The sequence below is a fragment of the Salvelinus sp. IW2-2015 genome, linkage group LG11 (assembly GCF_002910315.2).
Source record: "Salvelinus sp. IW2-2015 linkage group LG11, ASM291031v2, whole genome shotgun sequence".
Lineage (NCBI taxonomy): Eukaryota > Metazoa > Chordata > Actinopteri > Salmoniformes > Salmonidae > Salvelinus > Salvelinus sp. IW2-2015.
Window position 1 is genome coordinate 33,336,604 of NC_036851.1, and position 25,691 is coordinate 33,362,294.

The window sequence follows — 25,691 nt, forward strand, 5'->3', positions numbered from 1 at the left end:
CTAGGCTTCATCTTTGTCTGAGAAACCGGTCCTTGTTGTTGAATAGAGTAGTAAATTGTCATACTGTCCCATATTGTTGACTGACACACATTACACTTTCTGACTCAACTAAATTTGCTAGGTACTCTGCTGGTATAGGATGAAGTTGCCCGTAGACCCTAATTTGGGGTCACTTTTTCCCCACTAATGTTCAGGGTTACGATTGAGGGAGGGGAAACTGATCCTAGAGCTGCACCTACCACTCCCGAGCGGTACTCTGCTGCCAGAATGATCAAAACTTGCAGTAAATATACGTTTCTGTGGAAACTTCCCCAGAGGAAGTGGAGATGGCAAAAATGAAGGCTATACGAGGGGTGTCAAAATCAATTCCTGGAGGGCCGAGTGCCTGCTGGTTTTGTTATTTTTTTAATAAATTAGTCATCCAGGTGAGGGAGTTCCTTACTAATCAATTACCTTCATTGATCAATCAAGGGAGGAGCAAAAACCCGCAGGCACTCGGCCCTCCATGAATTGAGCTGGGTATTCAGTCCCTGAATTCTGAGCATTTACCTGTCGAGAAGGTGCCAACACCTTTACAGTTGTTTTACTGCCCTGCATTTAGGGCTGTAGGGATACACCTGTCTGATCTTGTTGGCATTGTAATAATAATACCTTGATGCAGCCACGTGCAGATGTTACCCGCTTGTTACGCTTCAAGCAGGGCTTGGCTTTTCTCACGTACACACACCCTCAACACACCCATGCATACTACAACTTGTCGAGCTGCACCTACTCTGCATCCCAATTCTCCACCCTCTTCCCTGAAGTGTGCACTTAGATTTAAAAGCATAAGATTGTTATAAGCATGGACTGTTACACCAATCCTATACTTTTAAATCCATGTCGTGGAGTGCACAAATGCTCAATTTTGGGAAAAGGGTGGAGAATTGGAGCACAGGCCTCCTAGAATGTAGGCTAGTGTAATTATATAGTCCAGCTGATTAATAAAAAGGCCTTCATACAATATCAAATCAAATTGTATTTGTCACATGCGCCGAATACACCTTGTAGTGAAATGCTTACTTACAAATCCTAAACCACAATGCGGTTCAAAAAATATAAAATAAATCAAATATACCTTTAAAGAAATATGAATAAGAAGTAACAAATAATTAAAGAGCAGCAGTAAAATAACAATAGCGAGGCTATATACAGTGCGTATGCAATATGTTATTAATGTGTTATGTCATTAATAAYGTTTACACTTTACATACAGTGCCCATTTTTACTGTGTAATTATTCCTGTAAGTACAGTTTATCAAGTATTGTAATTACTCAATTGTTAAAATTTTACTTAGAAGATAGGCCTACAGCTAGACCTTAAAGCCAGTGAATTAAACCTAACTGAGCAATGGTGTATATAAACTCCCTCAATTTACATCCCTGTTTGCAAATGTCACTGTTTACAAATGGTATGTTAGACTAGACATATTAGCCCATATTAGCCTATATATAGGCTACATTGTGTACCATTTGAATAGCCTATAGTTAGGCCTATGCTATTTAAATAGACTTAAACAAAACGACCCAGCATATAGTCTTTACAAGGACTTCCCTATGACAAACCATTAATTACGTTATCTCTGTCGCTCATTTGGCAGTTATAAACTTTGCTTTAAGCAATAAAATGTAATCATCTGACGTTTATTTTTGGCCTATTCCAGGCAGTTATAGCTCTACGCGTGTAACCAGGTCTAAATTTAGATCAAACGTTCCGCCGTCGCTTGCGTCAATGGAATCCCGAGTGTGCGTCAGAGTATAAGGACGTCTGTGTGAGAACGATGCCATTGGCTCCTGACCCGGAAAAATCACCGCCCCCTTTGCCATTTTTGCGGAAAGACACGCCTAGAGCCGGGTTCACCCGACGTAACGGCAAAATAAAAGTGACTGTATATATTACGCTCTACCCGAAGTCTGGAGATTTCATTCCCTTTCTGAACTGTAGACAGAGGTTTAATACACTTGATGCTTCTCCATCACTCGGAATAAATGAAAATCTGTCTAAGGAATTTAGAGGATTTATAGATCAGGTTAGTAAAATGTATTTCTTATTATTTTGCATTAATGCTTGTGGTATTACTGTTTTGTTATGGATCCGATGGGCAAGGGTGCTTTTTTTAATCTTAGAAAACTTTACCCTCCTAAAGAGCTTACTTATTGAATGATTTGTGGCATTTTAGCCTACTTACAATGACTGTAAATTTGTTTTCTTGATCATGTGATAAAGTAGCCTAGTCTCTTTCTATTTTCGAATGACATATACAGAAAAGGCAATGTGTAGATGCTATACCATTCGAATAGGCTACAGCTGCTTAAAACTGTTAATCAAATAATAACTTAATAACATGTCAGACCAAATGATAGATGTCTTGGATATCATTGTAGACTTGACTGCATTCAACATTGATCGCTATCACGCTTGTGAATTGACGATGTGTTGGTCCCCCAGTTCTCTATCATTGACTGATTTTTGCCTCGCACGTTTCAAAGCCTACCTGTAGACTATGCTGTTTAACAGTGCTATTTAATAGGGCCTTTTATATGGGGCCTATATGGGGCCAATAGGGGTGTATTGATGGTCTGAAATAGTTGAGAATGGTTGAGAATATGAGTGGTAGACTATTTATAGTTTTGTAATATTTGCTCTTCATGGTCAGATATTAAAAACTTAATCCATGTGTATTATTTTATTATATGAAATAAATAGGCTGATGCATCACATTGTTATCAACTTTGTTATTGTTATCAACTACTAATGACAAAGATCAGACAGGTGGCGATGTGGCCAGTAGTTTTACTGGGTGTTCAAGAGGAGGCAGTGGCGGTATCGGATGTCTCACTGTTGTCTGTCTTGTCCTCATCTTATCAGATGCACACATATCCTCTGCGTGCGTGTTACACATGGGGTTCAGAGGTTAACTTGTGACCTTTTGATGTAAGCACCCTTTTTATAGGTCAAGGATGTTTCTTACTTTAGTTTGTGTGCAACAAGTGTATAGTTTCTCTCACCAAAGCACATGCTAAGAGGTAAAAACACAAGTCACTGTTTAGGGGCAGAATAGCTTACACCCAGACATGTTGTTGGTGATGATACACTATATATACAAAAGTATATGGACATCCCTTCAAATTAGTGGATTTGGCTATTTCAGCCACACCGTTGCTAACKGAGCCCTGACCTCAACCCCATCAAACACCTTTGGGATGAATTGGAATGCAGACTGCGAGCCAGGCCTAATCGCACAACGTCAGAGCCTGACCTCACTAATGTTCTTGTGGCTGAATGGAAGCAAGTCCCCACAGCAATGTTCCAACATCTAGTGGAAAGCCTTTCCAGAAGAGTGGAGGCTGTTATAGCAGCAAAGGGGGGACCAACTCCATATTAATGCCCATGCTTTTGTAATGAGATGTTCGACAAGCAGGTGTCCACATACTTTTGGTCATGTAGTGTATAAACAGGAAAAAGCAGTGATTGCACATAAATTCAAGTATTTAGGATAATTGTTTATTTTATATTGCTTTTAGTCATGCCAGAATATCTTGAGATATTCAAAGCTTTGACTGACCAACAGCCTTCATTGCGATTTTAACTGAAATTGAATTAAGACAATAATTAAGATATGAATTAGATCAGATGATTATAGCTACAGATTAGTGAAAAATCCTCCAGATCCGATATTGTTCTGATATGGACAGTTCTGAGAGGTAGACATGAATCACATAGACATGTCCAGCTGCTAAAGACACCTTAGCAGCTCGCCACAGCCCTCCGCTCTGCCAGGCCTGTCACCTTCCCCTCTTCAGCTGGCATTTAGCCCACCGTGGAACCCAATCCCCAGACCTTGGGTAGGAGGGTTGCCCTGTTCATAACTGAAGGGGTGGGTTTCAAAGCATTCAAAGCCAGTAACCAATATCCTTCGGCAAGACTATCTCCCCATCAGCCAGTCAGCCGGCTTTCCAGGCTTTCTCAGAATCACCAAAGGGGTACCAAGAGGCCTAAAGCTGTGGCAGTGTGAGGAGAGGGGGGAAATGGAACTGTTTCTGTATGGGATGATGTCAGAATGCGCTGTTGGAGAGGTGTTAAAAAGGGATCCCTAAGACGGGTTAAGTTTCTTTAGTGTTGTTGACTTAAGTGATTAGTAAGGAGGCTTGCAGATGATGGTTGTAGAGTTGTTTACAGATTATTGCACCTGGTTTGGCTGGAGTGATGGTGAACTTGGAGCGTACGGCAGGTGGGCCTATAGGGTCTACTCATGCTACATTACTCAACATAAATGGCACCATTTCAATTATTTCATAATTTCAGCAGTTATGTTGGCCTCAGGTTTTGATAGTGAACAACAATTAAGAACAACGACTACAGAATGCAACTATTTGGCTTCAGAATATTTTTCTTAAATATTGTTTTATTTATTTTTTAGCAATGCCCTGTGTTCAAACTCAGTATGGAACTGTGCCCTACGACAACAACTACTTTATCTCTGAGTTCCTGAACCCTGACCTCAGTGCTAAGCCAGCCATGGACATCGGTGCCCAGCGGGACCAGCTCACCGCCTCCTCCCTCCCCAGCATCAACACCCTGGTGGGCAGCGGCTACGTGGGCGAGTTTGACGCCTACTCCTGCCAGATCACCGCCTCCAATGCCCCCTCCGGCCCCGCGGCCGGCGGCAGCTCCAGCCCTCAGGCTCAGCACTCATCCTTCAAACTGGACGACCTCCAGGTGTACGGCTGCTACCCAGGCTCCTTTGCCCTCAGCTACCTTGACGAGACGCTGTCCTCCTGCGGCTCCGATTACTATGGCAGCCCTGCGTCGGCCACCGCCTCCCCACCCACCCCGGGCTTCCAGAGCCAGCCTGGCTCGGCCTGGGACTCCCCCTTCAGCCCCTACTCCCCAGGCCCTGGGTGCTGGATGGCTGATAAGTCAGGCCTAGCTCAGCAACCCTCCTTCTTCACCTTCACCCCCCCGGTMGAGCAGCACTCCCCCCTGGGGCAGCATCAGGGCCCCCAGCAAGGTGAGGAGGACCCTTTCTTCCAGCCCTCACAGCAGCACGCCTCCCCTCTCCATTACACCCCCTTATCCCTGGACCTGGTGTCCCTGGACAGCCCCGGGCTCATGGAGGGGCCTATGTTGTCCCCTAAGATCAGCAGCCCCGGGGCCAACGAGGGTCGCTGTGCGGTGTGTGGGGACAACGCCTCCTGTCAGCACTATGGCGTCCGCACCTGTGAGGGCTGCAAGGGCTTCTTTAAGGTAGGAAGCTTCACAGTACTTATATTATTATTATTTCGCAGGCTGGCTGCATAGGAATTTTRTATAATTCAGTTACACATAATAACCTATTCATACATTAACTTGGCTCCAGTTCCAGTAGAAGTGTGATTATAAAAGAGAAAGGGGAACATTGAGAAATGTGCAGGAAAATAATCACACTGTTCTTTGTTTTTATTTTCACTTCTTGCAGCGAACTGTACAGAAGAATGCTAAATACGTGTGCCTAGCCAACAAAGACTGTCCAGTAGACAAGCGGCGGAGGAACCGGTGCCAATTCTGCCGTTTCCAGAAGTGCCTTGTGGTGGGAATGGTGAAAGAAGGTAATGCCATGTTACACCCCCTTAAAMCCTTCAGTGACTATTATATTTGATGTGAAACCCAAGGTCGAACTGACAGTCATGTGAAACCCAAGCTAATAATGACAGAAATGCTAAACTGAAGCTTTACAGTGCCCACTCGTAGAAAAAGAGAAACTGAAATGGATATAGCAATTGTTTAGCGAAACGGAGGCTTGCGGTGACAGTCATATGAGAATCTCAGACACGTACAGTCAGTGAGAGTATTTGTTGTTATTTCTCTCTCTCACTTACAGTCGTCCGCACAGACAGCCTGAAAGGTCGCAGGGGTCGTCTGCCCTCTAAACCCAAGACTGTACCAGAGTCAGCGTCCACCACACCACCCATCAACATCATCACCTCTCTTGTCAGGGCTCACATAGACTCCAACCCTGCCATCGGAAAACTGGACTACTCCAAGGTAAGACCTCCAGACCTTGTCATGTGACTCATGGAACAGCATATTATTGGTTGTATGTTAAGTGCCTGCAGTATCTCGTCTTTGCTGTTGAATCTCTCTCAGAATTGCTCAAGTTAAGCTTCTTGCTTTAATATCGTTATTATGTAATTCATCTTCTTTGATTGAAGTGATCTCGATCACATTTCACACTATATGTTATGACGAGATGGACATCAGAGGCAGTGTCATCCTTTTCTTTCCTCTTTCCACTCCTCAGTACCATGAGACAGTGGCCAGCCTATCAGATAAAGAGGATGCCAACGACATCCAGCAGTTCTACGACCTGCTGACAGGCACCATGGATGTGCTGCGGAAATGGGCCGAGACCATCCCAGGATTCACCGCCTTCTGCCCAGAAGACCAGGAGCTGCTCCTGGAATCTGCTTTCGTGGAACTCTTCATCCTCCGGCTAGCATACCGGTATAATTACCACTGTAAACATTGTCTGCATCCCAAATGGCACCCTATTTCCTTTGGGCCCTGTTCAAAAGTGATGCACTTAATAGGGAATAGACTGCCATTTGGGATGCACAAATTTACTGTATAGTTCCTTAAAAAACACAAATGTGCACCCAATGTTTCTGCAATATATGTTAAGGCTGTTCTGTCTCTAGGTCGAGTCCTGAGAAGAACAAGCTGATCTTCTGCAATGGTGTGGTACTTCACCGTATGCAGTGTGTGAGGGGCTTTGGCGACTGGATCGACTCCATCATGGACTTCTCCCAGAGCCTCCACCGCATGAATCTGGACGTGTCCTCATTCGCCTGCCTCGCAGCACTCGTCATCATCACAGGTGAAACACATTCGCATGCAAACACACGAAGACAGACAGACAGACAGACAGACAGACAGACAGACAGACAGACAGACAGACAGACAGACAGACAGACAGACAGACAGACAGACAGACAGACAGACCACATACAAAGACAGACACATACAATTTCACTATACAGCTTCTCGCTCCACTAGGAGTTGAAAGCAATAAGTCTGGTAAGTTCTGGTTACTCAACTGAAACACTCATACTATATGCTTGTGGTATTAGCCTGTCACAAGCACATTTATTAATGTGTCTGATCAAGAGGTTTTCCTTGTTGTTTCTCCTCAGATCGCCATGGCCTTAAAGAGCCCAAACGGTGGAGGAGTTCCAGAACCGCCTCATAACCTGTCTGAGGGACCACGTGACCGGCAGTGGCTCCGACGCGGGGCGGCCCAGCCCAACTTCCTGTCCCGACTACTGGGGAAGCTCCCCGAGCTGCGCACCCTCTGCACCCAGGGCCTGCAGCGCATCTTCTACCTGAAGCTGGAGGACCTGGTCCCCCCACCACCATCGTAGACAAAATCTTCATGGATACCTTACCTTTCTGAAAAGATGAAGAGGAATGATTAAGTGATGATGCTGAGGGGACAAACATATGATAAACTGAGGAGGTGAATAGGGGGCCGTTGTCTGTGTCCATTACATTTGGGACTTCTGAGTGTTGAATGTGGATAGGAGGCACTCCCCCCCCCCCCCCCCCTCCTACTGAAGTGGAATCACCCCTTTCCAGTGCACTGACTTGATGAAAAGTGTCTGATTCTGCCTCTGGTCCAGTGTCTAAAAGTGAGGACTTAGACTGTATTTTTCTCACATTTAGTTTAATAACAAAAACCTGTGGGTGACAGAATTGGATGTTTATTTTCCAATCTGTGGAATTATCCTGGACAATTCCTTCAACAAGAGAGAGGAAGACATGAGATAACATTTCTAGTTTTTGGTCTCTTTTGTAAGTGTGACTTTGTAGAGTGGCTTTATCGCTATGCAAAATGTGTACGTTTGTGTTTTTGCACGCTGCAAAATATTGAGAGACAGTTGGTGTGTATGTACAGCTCTGAGGGGGAAAAGCAGGCATGTTCACACCTGAACACCCACTTAAACCTAAGTTCTCAAAAATCCTATTGAGTTTCCAAATCCCAACACAACTTAATTTAGTAGCTGTTCAAAGTTGACACATAGGGAGGCCAACAGTGTCAAACACTGTAGTCTCCAGTCCACTAGCCTTTCTCAAAAACAACTGTTGCGTCCTACATTTCAAAGCGAGCATTTTCAGTGAAACCATAATAATAATAATAGCCATTTGTAGTCCTGATACCACACATTTACACCTATAGAAGGTCGGACCAAAGGGTAGCTGTCTATCTGTCTGCAGTGACAGCTGGCTATTGTTGTGACATTTACAGCTCATCAACCATAAAGCCTTAATGTACTTTAAAGGCCCAGTGCAGTCAAAAATGTGATTTCCTGTGTTTATATTTATATTTTCACACTATGAGAATGGAATAATACTGTGAAATTGTTAAAATTATGATAATGCCCTTTTAGTGTAAGAGCTGCCTGAAATTTCAGCTTGTTTTGGTGGGATGGAGTTTTGGACTGCCTGGTGACATCACCAGGTGGTAAATTAGTTAATAGACCAATAAGAAAGAGTTCTAAACCTTTCTGCCAATAACAGCTAGTTTTCAGTTTTCCCCTCCCCACCCAAAATTCTTGCTAGAGAAATTGCTTTTTGCTAAGAAGCTATTTTTGTTTATTTTTTTACCATTGTAATTGAAAAAATCACAGTAAGGTACTTACTTAATTGTAACCCAGAAATGATTTGATATTGAGTTAAAATGGCTGCATTGGACCTTTTAAAAGGTGTCATAAATTTTACTCATGCCACAATGCAACAAGTATTGCGGTTTTGTAATGGCAGGAGAATCATTTCACTGAAACTATTTTTTTCCCCTTAAAACTTTATAGGAATGAGTCCTTAAAAAGAGAAAAATGCCAGCAGAATTACAATGTTTAAAATGTGCCTTTAAAAAAGTTGAAGAACTCCTGTGTATTCAGGTTTTCATTTCAACCATCTCACTGATAGAAACTCTGTAAATCTATTAATTTGTCAGCAACAACCAGATGACAAAACATTCAAACAGACTTGGTGAAGTTTGATTGGCTGAAATGAAAATGTGCATACCAAGAGTTACTTGAAAACGGAGGTTAGGAATCTCATGGTTTGGAATAGCCTAAGAATAGTCTAAGGATAAAAATCATAGAATAAATTTCATTTTTTGAATGTGGGAGAGTATTAAGTTTCACACTATAGCTGTAACATGGATCCACTCAAACGTGTCCCTTAATGCTCTATAGCTTACTATCCTTATCCTTAACTGTGTGAATCTATAAACATCTGCTACTGTAAGGGTTGCCTTACACACGCTCCTTCAGGAGGAGTGTGTGCAGTTTTATAAAATGTAGTTATTTTTATTTTGTTCTTGAAATGAACTTCAAGTGATTTCTTAAGTCATTATACAGTGAAATGTGACAAAAGGGACGAGCAGCTAAGAGCACTTCAGCGTTCTAACACAGTATACAGATTTATACAAAAATGTTCTATGTTTGTTTGTGACGTGTGTATACTTATAACATAAATACTTTATATTTGTGAGTTTTCGTAATGTGGTACATACATATATATTCAGAGGAAGAAAAAGTATTTAATATTAAAAGAACATTTCAAAATAAAACATTTGTTGCCATTTTTCTTAAATGTCATGATACTATTTCACAGACAATTTTTACTACACATACTTTTATGATGGTGTGTGTAGTAAAAACTATCACCAGATTCTGAGTTTTCTGTTATCTCCAAATAAATCAGTGGTTAAACCACATAAGATGATGTCAAAACTATTTCCTCTAGTCTACAGGCTCTTCTGCAGCCGAAGTTTTACACCATTGGTTTGATTTTCATGACATCATAACAGGAAGCAGTTCGTTCCTTTCGGTTAAACCACTTGCATAGTTTCTAGATAAGATTGATGGAAGGGGAACTTTCATGCTCTGTGCCACGCAGGGGCACATGACGTAATAACTGTGTGGGAGTCTGTGTCTTTTCCATAATGTTGTCTAATTACATTATATGAATGCTCAAAATAGCTTATACCAACCAATCAATTCACAAATAGCAACACTATACCAACCAATCCACTCACAAATAGCAACACCTTACAATATGAATTTTGGTTGTTCCCCTTTGAGTTGCTTTGTTATTGGGCTGTATAAACCACATACTCTATTAAATATAGTATGGCATGGCTATGCTGTAGGATATGCCAGCAAATACAGTAGGGAGACCCAAGTCACCTGAGCACATATTCAGCTTGTTAGATTTAGCAACTCATCTTTGATTGCAATAATAGATATTGTTCTAAGCTTTTCACAAGTTCACAAAGTGTTTTAAATTGTATGGACAATGGAGATAACTCACTCCATCCACTACTACTATAGGGCGAGATGATCAATGCAATATGTTGCTGTAATCAAGACTTGCTATTACCACTGTGGTGCTTTTTGAGATTGGTCTGCCAATGGGAGAGGGGGAGAGGTGCACCAAACTTGCTCTTGATCTAATTCACCATCTTGTACTTGTAAATGTGTTTTGTCGCACAAGGTGTTAACGATGGCACAGCACTCATGATCAGCAGAGGCTATCCTTTGCCTCTCAGCCCACAGCCCAGGAGAATTGCAGCCGTGTTCAGCCAATACCCCTCCGGATACCCAATCTCAGACCACAGTCCAGTCATCTGGATTTTGATGTTGGCAGCAGGAGTGGAAATGGGGTCAACAGGAGAAAAGAGGGTGAGACATTGAGACATGTATTACCATTTAAAAAGCCAGTCATGCCCACACCCTGATGGGTACAGTTAGTGGACAGACTTGGGTGTAATCCCACTTCAGAGACCAGTGGGCATGAAACCTGGGGAGTATACAGTATGCTATCTACATTTTAGTCATTTAGCCGACACTCTTATCCAGAGCGACTTACAGGAGCAATTAGGGTTAAGTGCCTTGCTCAAGGGTATATCAACATATTTTTTTACCTAGTCTGCTCAGGGATTTCAACCAGCAAACGTTCAGTTACTGGCCCAATGCTCTTAACCACTAGGCTACCTGCCTATCTCTGCTTTCATTATGGATACAGCTAATGTTTACATAAAGCAGTATACACTTATGTAGAATACACTTGGCATCTTGTCATTTTGAAAGACCTTATCCAGTATGTGTCACGCCCTGATCTGTTTCACCTGTCTTTGTGCTTGTCTCCACCCCCCTCCAAGTGTCGCCCATATCCCCTGTGTATTTATACCTGTGTTCTCTGTTTGTCTGTTGCCAGTTCGTCTTGTTTGTCAAGCTTACCAGCGTTTGTCCTGTCAGCTCCTGTTTTTGCCCAGGCTCTCTTTTTCTCGCCCTCTTGGTTTTGACGCTCGCCTGTCCTGTCTCTGTACCCACCTGCCTGCCGACCTGTACCCTTGCCCCTTCTCTGGATTATTGACCTCTGTCTGCCTTGACCTGTCTCTTGCCTGCCCCTTGGACTATTAAACAATTGTTTTTTCAACGTGTCTGCATCTGGGTCTTACCTTGATTCCTGATAGTATGAGATTTTACAGGAGTGCAAATAGTGGTAGCTAGCGGTAAATGGAATGTTGACCTTTGTGGTCAGATACTGTACATTTTATACATTGTGTCTTACAGATAATTCAGTATATGTGGCCCATGCGGCAATCAAATTCACACCCTCTGGTGATGTAAGAACCATACTACAACCAACAGAGCCAGTGGAAAAACATGTTCGAGCCAGTGGAACCACACAAAGGTAAAAGGAGTTCACACTTTTTTGTTGCTCATCATTTGAATGGGGATCGATGTACTGACTTTGTCCATTGTTTTTGATAGGCTAGCCTAAACTACAGATCAAATCTTGTTTGCTATGTTATTTGTTCTGTGAACTAATTTAAAAATTAGTTGGATATTACTTACAGCTGTAAAATAAGGTKATCCCTGACCGCATCCATTCCATTCCACACAGACAGCAGATTAATGGGGCCCATAGCAAGGTCGAGCCTTGGGGTAAAGATATGGTTTAGGTATGGCAACCAGAGCTGGCCTGCTTTTGGACCTTAATTACAAGTGGTAACTGGGCCTTGTGGGTAACCTTGTATATGTGCGCTGGATATGGGTCACAATAATTTTGCTATAGGGAGAAATATTTCACTCATATCATACTACTAACATTTCACTCATATCGTACTCCTAATGGGTAAAATGTTTACCCTAATGACATAAACTGGTGGTCAGTTTTCTGTCATTCAGAAGTGAAATGTTAACACGCACATAATCATTATTCTCTCATTTGTGGTGCAGGAAATTCCAGCCCCAAAGTTGACTTAATTGTAGAAAACAATATGGTGTGGTTTAGTTTAGCTGGGGTTTAGAATGAACATCTGAAAACCAGACACTTTAGTGGTTTATCACAGAGCTGTGCCTTAAYGTAAACAACATAGCAACAGCCCCAGAAACTACTTCTGCACATTTATTGTGGATGTTTCGGTCAGAGACGTACGTTCTGGCTTGGCCATGACTCTGTGTGTTGTGTATAACTGTGGGGCAAGTGTCAGCTCTAGGTAACAAAACACTAACCCCCCCCACCCCCCCCCCCCATGGTGGTTATGTTCGGGGTTACATTTCGGTCCATGTTTGTCATCACAATGTGTGGCCCGCCACCATCTCCTTCCCAAAGTGGAAACGTACCATCTGGAGCTGCTGTTGACCCTCTGACCTTAGACCTCTAACCTCATGTCCTGTCATGCAACACCCGGGACTTGAGGACCCGTCTAGCCTCATTATACCACCACCTTACACGCAAGACGACATGTTCTTCACTGTAACTATATGAGTGTGTGCGGGACAAGGACATATAGAATGCAAGGAAGATGTGATAAACATCAAAGAGGGAGGAAAGAATGTGAGAACATGAGAACTGGTCTGCTCGTAAATATATGTCATAGCGATGCTTTTGGAAACAAAAATCTAAATCTGTCTTGGTCCATGTCTAGGTCAATGTCTAAAGTATCTTGATCAATATAGACTGACATTCAATATTTTTCAACAGATTATATTAAGGACTAAATAAAAGACCAAGACAGCTACCAACTGTTAATATACACAAAAAGGTGCTATCTAGAACCTAAAAGTGTTCATTGCCTGTCCCCATAGGAGAACCCTTTGAAGAACCCTTTTTGGTTCTAGGTAGAAATATTTTGGGTTCCATGTAGCACCCTTTCTACAGAGGGTTCTACATGGAACCCAAAAGGGTTATATCTGGACCCAAAAATGGTTCTACATGTTCGACGAGCAGGTGTTCACATACTTTTGGTCATGTGGTGTATATTTATATTCCGGACTCTGACATTGCTTGTTCTAATATTTCTACATTTCTTAATTCCATTATTTTTCTTTTTTGGATTTGTGTGTATTGCTTTGTATTGTTAGGTATTACTGCACTGTTGAAGCTAGGAACGTAAGTGTTTCGCTACACCCACTATAACATCTGCAAAATATGTGTACGCGTCACGGCGACCACTAAAATGTTATTTGATGATGTGACATACATGTGACATACTGTACATGTGAGTGGGTGGCCTACAGCAGGTGCAAGTGCAGTGTGTGTGTGTGTGTGTGTGTGTGTGTGTGTGTGTGTGTTGTGTGTTGTGTTGTGTGTGTGTGGTGTGTGTGTGTGTGTGTGTGTGTGTTGTGTGTGTGTGGTGTGTATGTGTGTGTGTGTGTGTGTGTGTCTGTGTCTTGGTCTATGGTCTGTGAGAGGTACGGAGGCCACAGAGCACTAGCTGGAGAGGAAAGCCAAATGGCCTGTTTGTGAGGATGCTGCACCTGCCATTTGTTGATGGACTGAGCTGTAAATAACTTTTTGAAGTTGTTTAGTGCTCAGTGGGGGGCTCCTGTACCTCCCACTTCTCTCTCTCTCTCTCCCCCTCTCTCTCCCATACACACATACTGAAACACCACTATAATTTCTACACATTTACTATAAACAGCCAAAATTAGCTCTTACAAGAGGATGAGTGTGTGTGGGTTTTCCTCTGGTTCCCAGTGCCCTTCATTCACTGTCGTTCTGCCCCTGAACAAGGCAGTTAACCCACTGTTCCCCGGTAGGGCGTCATTGTAAATAATAATTTGTTCTTTACTGACTTGCCTAGTTAAATAAAGGTTAAATCTCTCCACCCAGTCCCCAGGGCCAGGTGTGGACATCTGATGCACTTCCCCTGGCTTATCTGACAACATTTCTCATCTTTGGTTCCCGAAGAGTCCTGTGTCTGTCCTGTGATTGTCCTATGACCACATTCAATCCCTAATATGTGCGTCTCTGCCTGTATCTCTGTTCTGGGCATGTGTGTGTGTGTGTGTGTGTGTGTGTGTGTGCGTGTGTGCGTGCGTGCGTGCGTGCGTGCGTGCGGAAAACCCTCTGGTGAGTGTATTTTTAGCCGGCCATTGTTGAGCCCATGGAAACCTCTGTAATCCGATCTCCCCTCTCTGACTGAGGGAGTCTAGTGATAAATTAGTTGGCAGACACCATCGCTCATGCCATCCCTACGCATACCGTACGGCCCCTATCACTTTCTTAAGCTCCTAGTGCCCAGGGGATTAAATCCATAACTGAATGGTAAGCCTCTAGTATCATCGCTCTATCAAACACAGTGCAACATGTTAGGAGGAGGAGGACAGTCCCGTGTGTTCAGCAAAATCCCCTCTATTATTCTCTTATTAATCTGTATTGATTTGTGAACCATGGGGTCCTGATTCCCGATATTAATTGTTTCTGGAAAACAACGTATTGATGCATCTCTCTCTCTCTAGATAACATTCTGACAAAATTAATCATGTTGGTGTGATAAGGGTGGCTGATACATTACAATCTATAATGTGTGTGTGTGTGGGGGTGTGTGTGTGTGTGTGTGTGTGTGTGTGTGTGTGTGTGTGTGTGTGTGTGTGGTGTGTGTGTGTGTGTGTGTGCGTGTGTGCGTGTGTGTCAAACTCCAGAGGTCTAACTGAATCTGCCTAATTTCATCCATTCTATCCCTGTAATACAGTGGTATTCAGACCCTATTTACTTACATTTATTTCTCCAGAAATTCTGTCAACTGCCCCCACCCAAAATCTAATGACAAAACCTTAAWATCTGTACATTTTGATAACCTACAGCTCATTACATGTTCATGTCTCTAAGAGTACCAATACATACATTCACTCAATACAATTACATTTTTCAAATTATCTTTCTCAATCACATTTGTATTTTGTCGCATAAGATAATCGGTACTCTTAATTTTTGGTTCCCCACTATGGGTCGCGATTCCAACTTTAAATACCACTTCTGTAATAAAAGATGACCTTATACAAAATGATCCTCTCAGTTTTATGCCATGGTAAACAAGTATAACACTGATAATCAACACATCAAGTGTAGAAGACATGACTGAATGTCTTGAACTCAACTTGAAGGTCTGCTGACCTTGCTTCTCTGTAACAGTGGTTCCCAACATTTTTTGGTTACTGTARRACCAACTGCATGCCAGCAGTATACCACCCTGCATCCCACTGAAGTTAAGCAGGGTGGGTCCTGGATGGGAGACCAGATGATGCTGGAGGTGGTGTTGGACGGCCAGTAGGAGGCACCCTTTCCTCTGTTCTAAATATCCCAATGCACTAGGGCAGTGATTGGGGACATTGCCCTGTGTAGGGTGCTSTCTTTCGGATGGGAAAATTAAATAACTGTCCTGACTCTCTGTGGTCACTGAAGATCCCATGGCACTTATTGTAAGAGTAGGGGTGTTAACTAGAGGTCGACCGATTAATCGGAATGGCTGATTAATCGGGACCGATTTCAAGTTTTCATAACAATCGTAAATCGGTGTTTTTGGGCGCCGATTTTTTTATTTTTTTATTTTTTTTACTACACCTTTATTTAATCTTTATTTAACTAGGCAAGTCAGTTAAGAACACATTCTTATTTTCAATGACGGCCTAGAGGCAGAACGACAGATTTTTAACCTTGTCAGCTCGGGGGATCCAATCTTGCAACCTTACAGTTAACTAGTCCAATGCTCTAACACTGATTACATTGCACTCCACGAGGAGCCTGCCTGTGCATGCAGTAAGCTAAGGTAATTTAGCTTACTAATTTACCTTAGCTTACAGCTAATGCAGTAAGCTAAGGTAAYTTGCTAGCTAGCATTAAACTTATCTTATAAAAAACAATCAATCAATGACTGTCATTGCTCCAATGTGTACTTAACCATAAACATCAATGCCTTTCTTAAAATCAATACACAAGTATATATTTTTAAACCTGCATATTTAGCTAAAAGAAATCCAGGTTAGCAGGCAATATTAACCAGGTGAAATTGTGTCATTTCTCTTGCGTTCATTGCACGCAGAGTCAGGGTATATGCAACAGTTTGGGCCGCCTGGCTCTTTGCGAACTAATTTGCCAGAATTTTACGTAATTATACATAACATTGAAGGTTGTGCAATGTAACAGGAATATTTAGACTCATGGATGCCACCCGTTAGATAAAATACGGAACGGAATAAATGTTTTGTTTTCGAGGTGATAGTTTCCGGATTAGTCAAAGGTATATGGTTTAGAAAGAAATAGTCGACGCGTTATAATTCCTGTAATAACTTGCGGCGGAACTTGAAAGGGGTTTCTTCGTTATTTTACCGTTCATGTCTTCCATAGAGAATGTCTTGATCTACTTCAAATAAGGTCTGTGTTTCGTGCAGGCTTAAACCGCCTCGACGTTTTGATACCTGTGTAAATCTCACTAGGATAAGGTAACGTTTGTCAACATATTTTCATAAATCCAAAAGATCCAAATGATCTTCGCTTATATTTTGCCAATATTGATCAGAGTTACCTTGTCCTATGGATATCTACACAGTTATAAAATTGGCAAGGTGGTGTAAGCCTACACGAAACACAGACCTTATTTTAAGTGAATCTAAAAATATCCCATGGAATAAACGAAGGAACCCGCTTTTCAGATTTTGCTAGAAGGTGTCATGGCAATTATGACTCACACTTTGGTCGTCAATTCTTACCATGCCCATTATTAAAATAGGATTTCCTGCATATAGAAATGACAGTTTTTGTTTTCAACATTCATCACAGGTAACTTAAACTCTATTTTTATTCAAACAGTTGAGAGTATTTGTCTCCTAAGCAGACTCTTCAGTATCATTGTCACTTCAGAGCTGTGTGCGTGTGTGTGTATTTATGTATTATATTAAGTTAAAATAAAAGTGTTCATTGTTCATTCAGTATTGTTGCAATTGTCATTATTACAAAATGTGTGTGTATGATATATATATATATATATAAAAACATTATTATTATTATTTTTTTAAATAAATTAATCGMCCGATTAATCGGTATCGGCTTTTTTTGTCCTCCAATAATCGGTATCGGTATCGGCGTTGAAAAATCATAATCGGTCGACCTCTAATTGTCATTATTACAAAAATGTGTGTGTGTGTATGATATATATATACACTGCTCAAAAAAATAAAGGGAACACTTAAACAACACAGTGTAACTTCAAGTCAATCACACTTCTGTGAAATCAAACTGTCCACTTAGGAAGCAACACTGATTGACAATAAATTTCACATGCTGTTGTGCAAATGGAATAGACAACAGGTGGAAATTAGGCAATTAGCAAGACACCCCCAATAAAGGAGTGGTTCTGCAGGTGGTGACCACAGACCACTTCTCAGTTCCTATGCTTCCTGGCTGATGTTTTGGTCACTTTTGAATGCTGGCGGTGTTTTCACTCTAGTGGTAGTATGAGACGGAGTCTACAACCCACACAAGTGGCTCAGGTAGTGCAGCTCATCCAGGATGGCACATCAATGCGAGCTGTGGCAAGAAGGTTTGCTGTGTCTGTCAGCGTAGTGTCCAGAGCATGGAAGCGCTACCAGGAGACAGGCCAGTACATCAGGAGATGTGGAGGAGGCCGTAGGAGGGCAACAACCCAGCAGCAGGACCGCCTACCCTGCCCGCCCCTTTGGGTGCACAGGAGGAGCAACTGCCAGAAGCCCTGCAAAATGACCTCCAGCAGGCCACAAATGTGCATGTTTCTGCTCAAACGGTCAGAAACAGACTCCATGAGGGTGGTATGAGGGCCGCGACGTCCACAGGTGGGGGTTGTGCTTACAGCCCAACACCGTGCAGGACGTTTGGCATTTGCCAGAGAACACCAAGATTGGCAAATTCGCCATGGCGCCCTGTGCTCTTCACAATGAAAGCAGGTTCACACTGAGCACGTATGACAGACGTACAGAGTCTGGAGACGCCGTGGAGACAATGTTCTGCTGCCTGCAACATCCCTCCGCAGACCCCGCCGTTTGGCGTGGGTCAGTCATGGTGTGGGGGTGGCATTTCTTTGGGGGGCGCACAGCCCTCCATGTGCTCGCCAGAGTAAGCCCTGACTGCCCATTAGGTACCGAGATGAGATCCTCAGACCCCTTGTGAGACCATATGCTTCCGTGCGGTTGGCCCTGGGTTCTCCTCATGCAAGCAATGCTAGACCTCATGTGGCTGGAAGTGTGTCAGCATTCCCTGCAAGAGGAAGGCATTGATGCTATGGACTGGCCTGCCCGTTCCCCAGACCTGAATCCAATTGAGCACATCTGGGACACTCATGTCTCGCTCCATCCACCAACGCCACGATGCACCACAGACTGTCCAGGAGTTGGCGAATGCTTTAGTCAAGGTCTGGGAGGAGATCCCTCAGGAGACCATCCGCCACTCACTCAGGAGCATGCCCAGGCGTTGTAGGGGGTCAATACATGCACGTGGAAGGCCACACACACTACTGAGCCTCATTTTGACTTGTTTTAAGGACATTACATCAAAGTTGGATCAGCTGTAGTGTGGTGTTTCCACTTTAATTTTGAGTGTGACTCGCAATCCAGACCTCCAATGGGGTTGAGTAAATATTTGACTTTCCATTGATCAATTTTTGTGTGATTTTGTTGTCAGCACATTCAACTATGTAAAGAAAAAAGTATTTAATAAGAATATTTCATTCATTCAGATCTAGGATGTGTTACTTTAGTGTTCCCTTTATTTTTTTGAGCAGTGTATATAATATATATATATTTTTTTWAATAAATCGGCCGATTAATCGGTATCTGCTTTTTTTGTCCTCCAATAATCGGTATTGGTATCGGCATTGAAAAATCATAATCGGTCGACCTTTAGTGTTAACCCTGGTGTCCTGGCTAAATTCCCATTCTGGTCCTCATAACATCATGGCCACCTAATTATCACCAGATTTCAATTGGTTCATTCATCCCCTTCCTCTCTCCTGTAACTATTCCCCAAATTGTTGCTGTAAATTAGAATTTGTTCTCAGTCAACTTACCTGGTAAAGGGTTAAATAAATYKAAATTATTTAGCTCTGCCCGGAGTATCCACTTATGTGAATTTTACTAGTAAGCCTACGGTCTCATGAGTCTTCTCAAGTACCCCCAGGGGCCCTAGTACCCCTGCTTGGGAACAACTATTCTATAGCGTCTAGATGAGCCTATGTAAACCATACAGGACTGAATGGGACGTTGTCGACATGAACATTACATGTCCTTGCTTTTATTTGCGTGCCACTAGTGAAGTTTGTCACACCAAGGAACACAATATTTTTTAAATTTCACCTTTATTTAACCAGGTAGGCCAGTTGAGAACAAGTTCTCATTTACAACTGCGACCTGGCCAAGATAAAGCAAAACAGTGCGACAAAAACAACAACACAGAGTTACACATGGGATAAACAAACATACAGTCAATAACACAATAGAACAATCTGTATACAGTGTGTGCAAATTAAGTAAGGAGGGAAGGCAATAAATAGGCCATAATGGCGAAGTAATTACAATTTAGCTGGAGTGGTAGATGTGCAGATGAGGATGTGAAAGTAGAAATACTGGTGTGCAAAAGAGCAGAAAACTAAAACAAATATGGGGATGAGGTAGGTAGTTGGTTGGATGGGCTATTTACAGATACAGCGACGGTAAACTGCTCGACAGCTGATGCTTATAGTTAGAGAGGGAGATATAAGACTCCAGCTTCAGTGATCTTTTGCAATTCGTTCCAGTCATTGGCAGCAGAGAACTGTAAGAAGGGGCCAAAGGTGGTATTGGCTTTAGGGAGGACCAGTGAAATATACCTGCTGGAGCGCATGCTACGGGTGGGTGTTGCTATGGTGACCAGTGAGCTGAGATAAGGCGGAGCTTTACCTAGCATAGACTTATAGATGACCTGGAGCCAGTGGGTTTGCGACAAATATGTAGCGAGGACCAGCCAATGAGAGCATACAGGTCGCGGTGGTGTGTAGTTATGGGGCTTTGGTGAAAAAACGGATGGCACTGTGATAGACTGGTCAATTTGCTGAGTAGAGTGTTGAGGCTATTTTGTAAATGACATCGCCGAAGTCAAGATCGGAAGGATGTCAGTTTACGAGGGTATGTTTGGCAGCATGAGTGAGGAGGCTTTGTTGCAAATAGGAAGCCGATTCTCTAGTAATTTTGGATTGGAGATGCTTAATATGAGTCTGGAAGGAGAGTTTACAGTCTAGCCAGACACCTAGGTATTTATAGTTGTCCACATATTCTAAGTCAGAACCGTCCAGAGTAGTGATGCCAGTCGGGCGGGCGGGTGCGGGCAGCGATCGGTTGAAGAGCATGCATTTAGTTTTACTAGCATTTAAGAGCAGTTGGAGGCCACGGAAGGAGAGTTGTATGGCATTGAAGCTTGTTTGGAAGTTTGTTAACACAGTGTCCAAAGAAGGGCCAGATCAATGGAGAATGGRGTCGTCTGTGTAGAGGTGGATCAAAGAATCACTCTGGCACCCCATAGAGACTGCCAGAGGTCCGGACAACAGGTCCTTCGATTTGACACACTGAACTCTATCTGAGAAGTAGTTGGTGAACCAGGCGAGGCAGTCATTAGAAAAACCAAGGCTGTTGAGTCTGCCGATGAGAATACGGTGATTGACAGAGTCGAAAGCCTTGGCCAGGTCGATGAAGATGGCTGCACAGTAGTGTCTTTTATCGATGCCGGATATGATATCGTTTAGGACCTTGAGCGTGGCTGAGGTGCACCCAGGACCAGCTTGGAAACCGGATTGCATAGCGGAGAAGATACGGTGGGATTCGAAATGGTCGGTGATCTGTTTGTTCACTTGGCTTTCGAAGACTTTAGAGAGGCAGAGCAGGATGGATATAGATCTGTAACAGTTTGGGTCTAGAGTGTCTCCCCCTTTGAAGAGGGGGATGACCGCGGCCGCTTTCCAATCTTTAAGAATCTCAGACGATACGAAAGAGAGGTTGAACAGACTAGTAATAGGGGTTGCAACAATGGCAGCGGATTATTTTAGGGAGAGAGGGTCCAGATTGTCTAGCCCAGCAGATTTGTAGGGATCCATATTTTGCAGCTCTATCAGAACATCAGCTGTCTGGATTTGGTTGAAGGAGAAGCGGGGGGGTGGCTTGGGCTAGATGCTGTGGGGGATGCAGAGCTGTTGGCCGGGGTTGGGGTAGCCAGGTGGAAAGCATGGTCAGCCGTAGAGAACTGCTTATTGAAATTCTTGATTATCGTGGATTTATTGGTGGTGTCAGTGTTTCCTAGCCTCAGTGCAGTGGGCAGCATGGAGGAGGTGCTCTTATTCACCATGGACTTTACAGTGTCTCAAAACTTTTTGGAATTAGTGCTGCAGGATGCAAATTTCTGTATGAAAAAGCTAGCCTTTGCTTTCCTAATTGACTGTGTATATTGGTTCCTGACTTCCCTGAAAAGTTGAATATCGCGGGGGCTATTCGATGCTAATACAGTACGCCACAGGATGTTTTTGTGCTGGTCAAGGGCAGTCAAGTCTGGGGTGAACCAAGGGCTATATCTGTTCTTCGTTCAATTTTTTTGGTGGTGAGGAAAGCACTTGTAAAGAACAACCAGGCATTCTCTACTGACGGGATGAGGTCAATATCCTTCCAGGATACCCGGGCCAGGTCGATTAGAAAGGCCTGCTCGCAGAAGTGTTTTAGGGAGCGTTTGACAGTGATGAGGGGTGGTTGTTTGACCGCAGACCCATTACGGACGTAGGCAATGAGGCAGTGATCGTTGAGATCCTGGTTGAAAACAGCAGAGGTGTATTTAGAGGGAAAGTTGGTCAGGATGATATCTATGAGGTTGCCCATGTTTACGGATTTGGGTTTGTACCTGGTAGGTTCCTTGATAATTTGTGTGAAATTGAGGGCATCTAGCTTAGATTGAAGGATGGCCGGGGTGTTAAGCATATCCCAGTTTTGGTCACCTAACAGTACGAACTCTGACGATAGATGGGGGCAATCAATTCACATATGGTGTCCAGGGCACAGCTGGGAGCTGAGGGGGGTCTATAACAAGCGGCGACAGTGAGGGACTTGTTTCTGGAGAGATGGATTTTTAAAAGTAGAAGTTTGATCCGTTTTGGCATAGACCTGGATAGTATGACAGAACTCTGCAGGCTATCTCTACAGTAGATTGCAACTCCGCCCCCTTCAGCAGTTCTATCTTGACGGAAAATGTTGTAATTGGGGATGGAAATTTCAGAATTTTTGGTGGCCTTCCTAAGCCAGGATTCAGACACGGCTAGGACATCAGGGTTGGCGGAGTGTGCTAAAGCAGTGAATAAAACAAACTTAGGGAGGAGGCTTCTAATGTTAACATGCACGAACCCAAGGCTTTTACGGCTACAGAAGTCAACAAACGAGAGCGCCTGGGGACACACAGGGCCTGGGTTAACCTCTACATCACCAGAGGAACAGAGGAGGAGTAAGGTGAGGGTACGGCTACAGTCTATAAGACCTGGTTGTCTAGTGCGTTAGGAACAGGGAATAAAAGGAGCAGATGTCTGGGTGTGGTAGGATAGATTCAGGGCATAATGTACAGACAAGGATATGGTAGGGTGCGAGTACATTGGAGGTAAACCTAGGCATTGAGTGACTATGAGAGAGGTTGCATCTCTGGAGGCGCCAGTTAAGCTAGGTGCGGTCTCCGCATGTGTGGGGGATGGGACAGAGGAACTATCTGAGGCATGTTGAGCGGGACTAGGGGCTCCGCAGTAAAATAAAACAATGAGAGCTACCCTAAACAACAGTATACAAGTCATTTTTACATTAMAGAGATGCATAAAGCAATCACAGGTGTTGATTGGGAGAGCTAAGACAACAACGGGTAAAGACAACAACGGGTAAACAGCTAAGACAACAACAACGGGTAAATGGCGATGAATGGGCAGAGAGGGGCAGTTAGCTACACACAGGGCTTGAGTTCGAGGCTGGTGCCGACAGATAAACAAAATTAAGTACCGTGTTAATGAACAGTCCAGCAGGCATCAGCTGTGAAGCCAAGTGATCATAGGGTCCAATGAGCAGCAATAGATGAAACAGGAAGCCGTTCGGTAGTCGTTACTACGCTAGGCGAGTGGGAGACACGGCGTTCAGGAAGCTAGTGGGCCGGGGATAGCAGAAGGGTCTTCACCGACATCCATGACGCAGAGGCCAGTTGAGAGCACATCGGCCGAATAACGTCAGCAGACCAGCAGACCAGTCGTGATGGATCGGCGGGGCTCCGTGTCGACAAAGAGCCCAGGCCAATTGGCAACAGAGGTATTGTAGTTGGTGTACTTCGTTTGCTAGCTGATGGGCCCAGCTCGAGGCTAGCTGGTGCTTGCTTCTGGACAAGGGCGTTAGCCACAATAGCCACTTGGTAGCAGATAGTTAGCTGCGATGATTCAATGTAATGGTCCAGAGCTTGAGGCAGGAATCCGGTGATGTAGTGGGGGAAAAAATCGGTCCGATATCGCGCTGTGCAGACTGGCAGGTATTAAGCAGGCTATCCGTGCTAAAGCGTCTGGTGTCTGAGCTAAAGGTAAAGACCACTAGCAGTGGCTAACAATGACTAAAAAGCTAGTAGCTAATTAGCTGGCTAGCTTCTGATGGCTAGCTTCTGATGGCTAGCTTCTGATGGCTAGCTTCTGATGGCTAGCTTCTGATGGCTAGCTTCTGATGGCTAGCTTCTAATGGAGGTTCCAGTTATAAGGTCTAAAAAATAGCAGATCCGTACCACATTGGGTGAGGCGGGTTGCAGGAAGGTATATTTAATTCGTAAATGGAAAAAAGAGATTGAAATATATTGAAATGTATACAAAAAAAAAAGAATGTATATATATATTTACATAGGACAAAGACAAACACGTCTTACTGTTACGCCATCTTGGATAATAATGAACAGGTGCATAATGAGTGTGTGAGAGAGACAGTATGGTTAGAAGCAAGGAATAGACCAGGTAGAGTTTTACTCCTGGATTTAATATTTTAATTATGGTTTGACCATGTTTCTTTCCTTACAAGAGACAAATGCATTCGTTCATGGGTTTATGTACCTTAGATGGCTGTCTTACACCTGGGAAGAAGAACTCTTGCAGCTGAGAAAACGTAGTGTACTGACAGTGTCCCAGTCTGACGGTAAAACACTACAGATTTATAATCTTCAAAGAGATTAAATTACACCCCACCACTCTCATCCCTCAACCACAGAGAGCCTGCACACACACACACACACACACACACACACACACAACGGCTTGGGTTTCACCGGCAGATGACAGTCTGGCCATCGGCCTGAAATGTTCACAGCAAAACCACCCCATCACATGCCACCCCCCTCTCCCCACAACACACACACACACACACACACACACACACACACACACACACACACCACACACACACACAACACACACACACACACACACACACACACACACCACAACACACACCACACACACACACACACACACACACACACACACACACACACACACACACACACCACACACACCACACACTTCAGAAAGGCCCAATATAAAAGGGGGGGGGGACAAGGTCAGAAGGAACACATGCTGTCAGACACACTAGTACAGGTGGGAAACCATCAGGCGATGCTTTGATTCCCCTCCAACCTATAACACAGGACCGCAAACCATTTAGGCATCATGCCTGAACCTGACTGGTAGATTACATAGATAGGCTAGTATTGATTGGAGTTATAATTGGGACAGGAAATTCCAAGCCCTATCTATAGTCTATAACTATGACCCTTTATTCCGATAATTCAAGTTGGTATTTTAACTTGCTAAGCATTCAACACTATTTTAAATATTTAGCCCACTACCATAAAAATTGAATTCACAATTTAGTTTTGGGGGTCGTTTTAGATTCCTTGTCTACATAAATCCACAATTGGCCCTTCCCTAAGCCCCCCGCCCCCCCTTGATTACCGTTGCAACCTCGGACAACATTTTCCCGGGAAGCCRAATTACCCATTTCACTGCTGGTGAAATCCCTTCACAATGATCCCAAACTGTGTTTCTAAAACACAAAGAAATTAAACCCCTTGCTAATCAGGAAACTCCTGGGAATGWTGTAGTAGACTCATTACAATTGCTTTACGGGAACCTGGTAAAATGATGTTTGTAGTGTAGCTAACCACTGAATGGCTCTGAATTCACTGTCAGCATGCAGTCAAAGCTATGACCACATTTGGAGCAAACTAGTGCTCTCAAATTGAATCCTGATGTCGACAGCAGATGGGAGTTGTATTCATAACA

The 25,691-nt window shown here is 43.4% G+C and overlaps 1 protein-coding gene across 1 annotated transcript; it reads left to right on the forward strand.

The window, feature by feature from the left end:
* Positions 1-1,918: 1,918 nt before the first annotated feature.
* LOC111970235 (probable nuclear hormone receptor HR38) lies at positions 1,919-9,647 on the forward strand. The gene is given in 10 exon segments (XM_070445642.1): positions 1,919-2,069; positions 4,461-5,287; positions 5,499-5,628; positions 5,901-6,064; positions 6,321-6,523; positions 6,718-6,896; positions 7,213-7,236; positions 7,239-7,303; positions 7,306-7,429; positions 7,432-9,647. Coding segments are annotated over 9 exon segments (1,755 nt in total). The 5' UTR covers positions 1,919-2,069; positions 4,461-4,462; the 3' UTR covers positions 7,473-9,647.
* The last annotated feature ends 16,044 nt before the right edge of the window (positions 9,648-25,691 follow it).